Raw genomic sequence first — 11,028 nt, 5'->3', positions numbered from 1 at the left:
TTATTTTGTAGGGTATCCGAAGAATTCAATCGGATATTATTTCTATCATCCTGCTGAAACAAAGGTGTTTGTTTCAAGGAATGCCACCTTCTTGGAGAAGGAGTTCTTATTGGATAAGAAAGGCGAGATGATGGAACTCGAAAAAATTCGAGAAGAACCTGAAATACAAAATAACGATCCTACACCTCAGGAACCATTGATAGACACGCCTATACCTAGAAGATCCGAGAGGACTTCTAGACCTCCTATTCGATATGGTCTTCTTCTTGAAGGGGATCAAGATGAACCCGATGTTGGATGTGATCCAAGAAACTTCAAGGAAGCAATTTCTGATGCGGATTCAAATTTATGGCTTGAAGCTATGCAGTCGAAAATAGATTCGATGCATACAAACCAAGTTTGGTCTTTAGTAGATCCTCCCGATGGAATTGTTCCAATAGGGTGTAAATGGATCTACAAGAGAAAGCTTGTGCCTGATGGTAAGGTATTGACCTACAAGGCGCGATTGGTGGCGAAAGGTTATACTCAAAGACAAGGAGTTGACTATGATGAAACCTTTTCACCAGTTGCAATGTTCAAGTCCATAAGAATCCTTATTGCCATAGCTGCTTGGTATGACTATGAGATATGGCAAATGGATGTGAAGACTGCTTTTCTTAATGGAGACATTAAGGAAGAAATCTATATGACGCAGCCTGAGGGATACACATCCATGGGAAGCGAGCATAAGGTATGCAAGCTTCAGAGATCAATCTATGGTCTAAAACAAGCATCAAGAAGTTGGAACCAGAAATTTGATGAAACAATAAAGGATTTTGGTTTCATCAAGAACCCGGAGGAACCATGCGTGTACAAGAAAGTAGTTAAGGATGCTGTGACATTCTTAGTACTTTATATTGATGACATCCTACTCATTGGGAATGACGTAGGGATGTTGCAGTCAACAAAGATATGGTTATCAGGTAGATTCTCGATGAAGGATTTGGGTGAGGCATCCTATATTCTAGGGATACAGATCTATAGAGATAGATCTAAGAGAATGATAGGACTCACTCAATCAACCTACATCGACACCATATTGAAACGGTTTTCAATGGATGGGTCCAAGAGAGGACATCTACCCATGTGTCATGGAGTTTCTCTATCCAAGTCTATGTGTCCCAAGACTGATGAAGAGATAGAGAAAATGACACATGTACCATATGCGTCAGCCATAGGTAGTATCATGTATGGGATGATATCTACCAGACCGGATGTAGCATTTGCTCTAAGTGTCACGAGCAGATATCAAGCTAATCCCGGTCAAATGCATTGGAAAGCCGTGAAGGACATTCTTAAGTACTTACGAAGGACTAAGAATATGTTCATGGTATATGGAGGAAGAGAACTAAAATTGGAAGGCTATACCGACTCTAGCTTCCAAAGTGACGTGGATGACTCGAAGTCAACCTCTGGATTTGTGTTCATACTCAATGGCGGTGCTGTCTCTTGGAAGAGTTCCAAGAAGGACACCACAGCGGATTCCACCACTGAGGCAGAATACATTGCAGCATCAGCTGCTGCTAAAGAGGCCGTTTGGATGAGGAATTTCGTCCAAGAGTTGGGCGTCATTCCTGAAGTTGTTGGTCCAGCCCCGGTGTACTGTGACAACACGGGTGCCGTTGCTCAGGCAAAGGAACCAAGGTCTCATCAAAGATTCAAACACGTACTGAGAAAATACCACATCATCCGGGAGATTGTGGAAAGAGGAGACATCACTGTCGAAAGAGTGGCCTCTGCAGAAAATATCGCTGATCCACTTACTAAGCCCTTGCCAGGACCATTATTTGACAAACATCGCGAAGCAATGGGTCTACGTAGTATGACTAGTTGGCTTTAGGGCAAGTGGAAGATTGAAAGAGTGGGTGCCCGGTGAGCCAACTTGTGGCTAAGGGCTTTGATGACTCTTTGTATAAACAATCTTTTGTTTAATATAATTTACACCTTTATTAATGGCAATGACTTTATCTTTCTTCATATTGTTATATTGTGATATACTATTGTTGTTTTGATAAAGACCTTGAATATACTATAGTGTATATAAGATGTGGTAGAACATGGAGATGTCTATCATGAAACACATCTTATAGTCACTGTATATTCTAAACTGTTCCTAGTCGATTGAGCCGTCCGAAAATAAGGATAAGGATCGCTCGAGTTTGAGACTAGCATTTGCGATGCAGAGTACCACGTTTCATTGGTAAGGAACATAGAGATGTTCGAAGCATGCAAATGGATATTCATACGATGAATGATCGAACTACCCTATTCGGACTTTTCAAGTGGTTATCACTTATCGAGTGGATAAAGTCCGCGGTTTTGGTTGTACATCATTAGTCCTTACTACTTGAAACATCATTGAGACTCTATATGCTAGTACTGTGCTTTGACTCGTTTACCGACTCTATTGGGGTCATCAGGTGTCGGGATTGGGTACAGTTATAACACATATAGGAGTCGATGCTTTGTTGTCAAGGATTCACCACATACTTGCGAGTGTGGATATCCTATGCGATCTGAGGAGATATTAGTGTGACGAATCTCTGGTCAGAGTACATGATGTGTTTTAAGAAATGTTTTCTTAGTAGCACATGCGATGTCACTATTTGATCTTCAAGATGTATTGCATAGTTATCAAATCTCGAACGACTCTCGATTTACCAATGGTTGTTGATTCGATCGGGATATATGGATGAAGGGACCGTACTGTACGCTAACCAAAATCTATTGGTTCTTGCAGGCACTATCAGTGATACCTAGGGAATCATGAGGCGATGTTGCTAGGCGCTCTTACCATGATTCGATGGGCAAGTCGGAAATTGTTGTTCCGAGTCACAAGGAGTTGTGAGCCCACGGCTAGCTGTATCCCTGAACCATTGAGGGTCACACAGAGTAATGGATTTTTAATCCCCGTTGAGATAGTTAAATTTAAAGAGTTAAATTTAATGAACAAAGAAGTTGAACTTCTTATTTAAGAGTAGAGGAGTAAGATTTCCTAAAATGACATAGGGATGGGCATTTTTGGAAATCACTGAATTCGGATTCAGAAAAATTTATCTTGACTTTAAAAGGTGCAGAAATGGTTTCTGTGCACATTGGTGAAATCGGTTTATCAATCGGAGTCATGATGAATTTTATATTAATTTCTGAACATGCGGGCTTTTCTTGTCGGGCTTGAACTTATGACTAATGGGCCCTAAGCTGTTAGCGGCCTACATTATAAATAAGTTATTGCAGTACAGAAATTAAACAACACATGTCACAAAATAATTTTCGAAAACCCTGTTTTTCTTAAGTGTGGCCGCCGCCCCCCTCCCCTCTGCTCGGAAAAATCCAGTCTGTGAATTTTGAATTACAGTCTGGTTTAACGGATCAAATTCGTTAATTCTCTTCGTAGAAACTTCTGATAGATTTTCTAGTGCAATCTATCAGAGGGATTAAATCTCTATTCGTGGACCTGATTGAAGAACAGTTCGTCCATCAGTTCCTGGGAGATACAACAAGAGCAGAGCAATCTGTTGGTGTCCATAATCTCGATTCGAGATTGGAGGTAAAAATTTATAATTGTTATTTAATTTTTACACACACAATTTAATCGTAAAGTTTTGATACCCATTATGGAATCGTTCCATATAAAATTTTTAAACTTCCGCTGCACCGGGTATCAATTCTCATTGATCTGATCACCGTTCTCCAACACTACTCCTGTAGCTCTGCTTGGTCACCAACTAATCCCAAGTCCTAGTGGAACACCTGCAACTGTCCCGTCGAATGGGGTGTCCAGAAAACACATAAAACACTGGACATGAGCATTAAAGCTCAGTACGAGAGTACGAATATACACATGCTATGAATGCAAATACAAATGCAAGTGTAGGATACCGGAAACCTATCCAAAAAAACAGCTCAGTCAAAGGCTCCATGGTATGTAGCACGCTAGGCCGTCGCATCAGGAGGTGGCTCCCATACCATAAATCTTGTGGGCTTATCACCGGATCCAAAACATGTAATCTACCCACAAATTATTGGGGCTGAGCGACCACTCTACCGGTAATAACAATATAATAACAGGCTCAACATGAGATACATGCAGCTTAATATCCGTGTCATAATAATGCACACATAATTAATGCCACATAATACATGAAAACATAGAATATGTATATTCTACCAGGCTATCTCGGATAATACGTCTGTACCTCAGTAATATACTCCTAGATGCTACACATCTACAGTCCAACACTACAATGAAAAATACTAATGCATCACTAATCATGCTCTAAAAGCCTTAAATAAGCTATTAAATACTCTCTAATATTTTTAGGAAACTCGGACCATATCTGCGTCCGTCGTCAGCTCGTTGATGGTGACTGCCCCGCAACTTGGGTTGAAAGGCCCGAGATTATTTAATTTTAATTCAAGAATATTTAATTTGAGAATTTTGAAGTTTAGATTTAAATTCTAATATTCTTAAATTATTTAGCATTGAAATTGAATTTTAAAAGACGTCATAGGGACTGATTTGCAAATAATGAATAATTGAGGGGCTAAAGTGCAATTTTCAGATTTTAGTGGAGGACACTTGTTGCTTATATGTATATCAACGTGTATATATGCATTATTCATCAAAATTCTCAACCCACAACCGAGCACTTCATCTTCTTCACTTGAAATTGATCTTCAATCTTAGATATCTCAAGATCTGGCCATCCGATTTTTAATTCGAGCATAGTTCTGCGATCCTCTCATAAAGAGCTATGAATTGATGTAAGTATTGATGAGATTCAGTAAGTTTCGAAATTATGTGTGTGAAAAACTCAGAATTTGTTCATGTATATGCGTTCTTGATATTATACGTATTGTTATATCGAAGTCGGATCGAAGAAAATATGAATTTGTTATGATTTTTCAGAAGTTATATTCGACCCTATGCTTCTGATTTCGCTGTTATATGGTGATATATTTCTGGTATGTAATGTGTTTGAAGTATATTTGATTGGTAGAATTGATAGAGTTGAGTTTCGATTACCGGTTTTGTTACTGTTACGCCGCCGATTTGAAAATGGTTGAGTTTGACTCTATATGATTGAGCTGATCTTGATTGGAGTTGTGTGCTGATATATATATATACATAGCTTTTATATGCTTCATTTTAGATTTGTAGTGAAGGCCATCAAGCTCGGGATTCCATATTTCGAACCGGGAAAGAAAAGAACAAGGTTTGTGACTTCTAGCCCTGTGGATTGAGTTGAGTTGTGAGCAGATTTTGATAGAGCTTATGTGATTGCAGCTATATCAGATTTGAGGAGCTTTGAAACCAAGATTGAAAGGTATAAGACATCACAAGAATAAAGAGATTTACGACTCAAGATGATTTTCTTGGTGCCCTTTCAAAACCACATACTATGTGTTTATATGCTTTGTATTTGCACATGTGATTGCTTGCTTGATTTAGCTTGCTTATAGTTGGCTTGATTCTCATGTACTAGACTTTGTTGCATTCATATTGAGCCAACAATTCTTTGAGATTTTGAATGGCATATTCGCGTAAAAGAATACGGATGTTTGGACGTATATTGAGGAGCCTAAGAGATAGAATTACTCCTATCGCAAAAGCTCAATATAGTGGGTCAAAGTCCGAGAAAAAAAACTCAACGTCACCTCGAATGGGAGAGTAGGTGGGAGAGTTGTTGTGTTCTTATTCCCCGGGATCCCAAGAACCGATATAGAGTTTATTAACCGATTTTTGAATTCATGCATTTCATTTGATGTTGTTTATAGAAGAATTCCTATTGTTTGAATTGATTGCCTGATATGTTACAAGTTGATTTACTTATGATATTATGCATGAATATGTTGTCTTATACTGGGATTATATTCTCACCGGAGTTTATCCGGCTATTGCTTTGTTTGTATGTGTTCATGGCAATAAGTGGGGTAGGAACGAGTCAGGGATGCCCGTCAAAGAATGAGATCGAGTTAGATGTGGAGACTTCGGGTTATGAATAGAGTTGTTGTCATGACTTTGTAATGAACTTAGTTGGTGTTGGAACTCAAGAGCTAGACTTGTTCATGTAGTAACTTTGAGTACTAAATATGTTGTAGCTACGTTTGATGAACTAGATTGAATAAAGATATTGAAATGCATGTTTAGATTGAGATTTGATGTTGTTAACCTTATTTGTATGTATTTTGAGTTGTTATAGGTGAAACACATCAGAAATTCTTATTTGACAGCAACAGAGCAAAAGCTTGATTTTTTTCTGCCCGTCTGAGCGCACCCGCGCCCTGTGAAGAAAAGTTTATGCCAGTTCGGGTGCACCCGCGCCCATATTTTAAAAAAAATAGTTATTAATCGATTGATTATTTTGATATCGGTTTTAATTAAGATGGAGTGTGTATTCAGAAATGAGATTAGCACCCGAGGTCCCCACATGGGCACTACTTCAGAGACTGTTCGCCAACTCCCGGACCCGCCTAGGTGATTAAAAACAGCTAAAAACACTACTAAAGGAGAGATGAAGAAAGTTGGAAGGTACATTGAATGAGGCTCTCGGACCTCCTATTTATAGCTGGAGTTCGGATGGTCTGAAATCCCTCTTCGGATCGTCTGAACTCTGCATGTAAGACATCTGTCCCACCAGTGTATCGTCCGATCTGCACCTTCGGACGGTCCGATCTCCTCCACGCATCCAATCAAATACATGCATGTCATACACCTGTCCTGGTGACACATCGGACGGTCCGATCCTACTCTTCGGATCGTCCGATCCTTCAAAAATATGTCATCCATGATGTCATCACAATAATTGATCTTGGACACCAGTCCGCCTTGATTTCGGATCGTCCGAACTTGCGATCGGATCGTCCGATCCCTTCGCAGCTTCCGAACTCAAGCTAACCTTCCGAACTCAATTACTTCGGATCATCCAATCCTTGGATTCGGATCTTCCGATCCACCCGAGAGCTTGGAACCCTTCGGGCCATTTTCGAGTGTTCTAAATTTATTTTTCAACTCCTTAGACTCATCAGGAATATCTTAATCATGTTTTACCCAATCTAAACATGATTACGCCACTAATCAACAATTAGATATTAATTTTGGATTCGGGTTACTACACATATAGAGTAGCAACTGCTGCAAACCGAACATTAGAAACTCACACTCTATATCGGAATGTCAGCATCCGAATATAAACTCAATAATTCAAGGCAGATCTCATTCAATTGAACATGGTGGAATTCGATGTGATTCTGGGAATGGATTGGTTAGCCAAGAATCATGTTGTGGTTGATTGTCATGGAAATACAGCAGTTCGAGAATTTACAGATGTCTTTCCAAAAAAGCTTCCTGGTGAAACCCAGATCGAGAAATTGAATTCGAGACTAATTTGACGCTCGGGACAGCACCCGTTTTGAAGGCACCTTATCAGATGGTGCCAGCAGAACTCAAGGAACTCAAGGACCAACTCCAAGAGTTATTGGATAAGAAACAAATACGACCAAGTATGTCACCATGTGGAGCACTTGTCCTATTTGTCAAAAAGAAAGATGGAAGCTTGAGATTGTGTATCGATTACCAAGAACTGAATAAGATCGCAATCAAGAACAAGTATCCGCTTCCAAGGATAGATGATCTTTTTGATCAGTTTAAAGGAACTAAGGTGTTTTCAAAGCTCGGCTTAAGGTCTGGTTACCACCAACTCAAGATTAAGGCTGAAGATATTCCAAAGACAGCCTTCAGAACGAGATACAGACATTATGTGTTCACTGTGATACCTTTTGGTTTAACGAATGCACCAGCAGCATTCATGGACTTGATGAATTGAGTGTTCAAGCCGTTTCTTGACAGGTTCGTGGTAATGTTCATTAACAACATCCTTGTATACTCTCCAAGCAAGGAGGACCAAGAAAATTACTTACGGATGACTCTCCAAATTCTAAAAGAGAAAGAGCTTTTCGCCAAATTCAAGAAGTGTGAATTTTGGATGGACAGTGTGACATTCTTAGGTTACATTATATCTTCTGAAGGAGCATCAGTTGACCTAGTGAAAGTCAAAGCTATCACAGAATGGCCAAGGCCAAAGACAGTGTCAGAAGTTTGAAGTTTTATGGGGTTAGCTGGATACTATTGGAAGTTTGTTGAGGGGTTTTAATCGCTAGAAATACAACTCACCAAGCTCACCCAAAAGAATGTTAAGTTCACATGGTGTGAGGAATGTGACAAGTGTTTTGATACACTGAAGAATAAGTTATCTGCTACTCCAGTGTTGGCACAACTACCGAAAGAGAATACTTCACCATTTATAGCGACGCATCGAAGCAAGGACTCGACTGCATTCTTATGCAAGAAGGGAGGGTTATTGCCTACGCATCAAGGAAACTAAAGCCATATGAACATAACTATCCCAAACACAACTTGAGTTAGCTGCAGTCGTCTTTGCTTTGAAGATTTGGAGGCACTACCTCTATGGAGCCAAGTGCGAAGTCTTCACGGATCACCAAAAAGTATCTATTCATGCAAAAGGAATTAAACATGAGACAAAGAAGGTGGATAGAACTTTTGAAGGACTATGATCTAACAATCAGCTACCATCCGGGGAAAGCCAACAAAGTGGCTGATTCTTTGAGTCGCAAGAACATGGGGAAATCGTTCCTTGCAGCCATAAGTGCTGAACCCTGTCTATGGGAAAGAGTAAAGCTACGTCAAGACCAAGATCCTAACTTGCCAAAGATCAAAGCTCAAGTCAAGGAAGGGAAGAGTCTTGAAGACCGAGTGGACAACAACAAAGTCCTTTGGATGCAAGATCGACTGTGTGTGCCCGATAGTGACAATTTACGCCAAGAGGTCATGGAAGAAGCACACAAGTCAAGGTTTCCCATTCATCTGGGAAGCACAAAGATGTACAAAGACTTGAAGAAAGGATTTTGGAGGAATTGAATGATGAGAGATGTCACAGACTTCGTCTCCAAATGCTTGGCATGTCAACAAGAAAAAGCTAAGCACCAAAGATCCGAAGGACTGTTACAACCATTGGAAATCCCTGAATGGAAATGGGAGCATATTTCCATTGACTTTGTAGTCGGATTACCAAAATCACAACAAGTCCATGATGGTATGTAGTGACCCGTATCCAGAATTAATGATTAATGGATAATTAATCATGTGATAATGTTTAGATTAAGTAAAATATGATTAAGGTATTTCAAAATGGGTCTAAGGAGTTCAAAAATGGATCCAGAATGCCCTAAAATAACCCGAAGGATTTTAGTTCTTGGATAGGATCAGACGCTCCGAACCCACATGGACAGGTGTCCAGGATGATGTCAGAAAGGATGACATCAGCACTGATGTTAGGGATATGACATCGGACGCTCCGATGTGTAGTGCGGACGCTCGGAACAGTGTTTCGAACAGGTGTATGGTTGCATTTGATTGGATTGACACGTGGCGGGGGCGATGGGAGATCGAACGGTCCGAACTGGGATCGGACGGTCCAAACCCATGTATATAAATATGGGTCGAGAAGCTCGTTTTCCAGCTCTCAAAATTTCCTCTCCTCTCCCATTTAGCTCATTTTGGGATTTTGGGTACCCTTTATTAAAGAGTAAGGAGTAGGTAGTAGTTTTATATTTCTAGCCAGTCTCTGGAGCAGTAGCGGAGCTATTGCGAAGTTGTGCCCAAGTTGTGGTATATTCGCCATCAGCGGGCTGACGACGGACGCAGGTATGGTCCGAGTTCCCTAAAAATTATTAGGGAGTATATATTAGCTTAGTTAAGGTTTTTAGAGCATGTTTAGTGATGCATGGGTATTTTGAATTGTAGAATTATAGAGTTTGATGGTAGACTTGGAACCTAGATGGTTGCTTCTAAGACTGCTTTAGTGTGGTACGTAAGTACTGACTGAGATTGCCAGCGAGTATGCATGCTTATATGTTGCATTTATGTGTCATGATTGCATGTTTGTGTTATGCTACACATGAATACATCTTGATTTAGCCGGTATTTTTGGCTTACCCAATATAGGGGATTTGCTCAACCCCATTGCATGTGTGGATGGGAACCATAGTTTTGAAACCCGGATATGTACGCGGTTTATGGTATGGGAGCCACCTCTTGATGCGACGGTCCAGCGTGCTACATACCATGGCTCCTAGACTGATCAGGATTTGATACTCGTATGATGTTCGATATTCATTTGCATGCATCATGTTTGTATGTTTATCCGTACTAGCGTATTGAGCTTTAGCGCTCACGTCCAGTATTTTGTTGTTGTTTGGACACCCCATTCGATGGGGTAGGTGCAGGTGCAGGTAGTACATCCAGAGACTCGGTGAGTCAGTGATCAGGAAAGAGACAACAGGGTTAGATGTTAGGCTTTTTTTATCAAGTTATTCGATTGCGTTGTAAATTATGAATTTTTTTAACCGGTTGTATTCTGCCGGCCAGCTTTTATTCAAGCTTCCGCATTTATTTTTGATTTACTGTTATTGCATTATTAAGCACTAATATCTGATTAGTAGTGGATCCGGGTTGGGTCACTACATTTATTGGTATCAGAGCATTCAATAAGATTTTTGGGACATAGTGCTAAGATTATTTGGTGATCCTTGTAGGAATGATGAGACCTTAAATGTGGTGATGATGAGGCAATTAGGTTGCTCGAAAACTATCATCATCGACAGGATTTTTAAAGATTTGTCTTATGAGATTCCGGCAAGATCGGGCATGAGAGAAGGATCTTGTCCGAGACACCAATATTTCGACTCATGTGGATCCTAGCTTTGGATCGAGTACGAGACATCGAAGGCAGTGGCAGGGGATTGGTTGGGACACACGTAATGCTTGATTCCATACCAAGACAGCACTCCTCTGAAGATTCTCCACAAGCAGTTCGACAGATTGTCATAAAATTTCTTATCTGATCCACCGGGGAATTTACCATAACAGAGACGTACCCAGTAGATTAGTGAGATCTTTTGGAGATC

At 40.2% G+C, this 11,028-nt stretch overlaps 1 protein-coding gene across 1 annotated transcript; it reads left to right on the top strand.

Annotated features, from left to right (window-relative positions):
• Positions 1-8,509: 8,509 nt before the first annotated feature.
• Positions 8,510-8,980, top strand: LOC140889696 (uncharacterized). Its single transcript, XM_073297420.1, has one exon. The coding sequence runs from the start codon at positions 8,510-8,512 to the stop codon at positions 8,978-8,980; it is 471 nt and encodes a 156-aa protein (XP_073153521.1).
• The last annotated feature ends 2,048 nt before the right edge of the window (positions 8,981-11,028 follow it).

This window comes from Henckelia pumila, chromosome 3, assembly GCF_033568475.1.
Source record: "Henckelia pumila isolate YLH828 chromosome 3, ASM3356847v2, whole genome shotgun sequence".
NCBI lineage: Eukaryota > Viridiplantae > Streptophyta > Magnoliopsida > Lamiales > Gesneriaceae > Henckelia > Henckelia pumila.
Note: the sequence above shows the minus strand (reverse complement) of the source record. Positions and strands in the feature narration are given on the sequence as shown.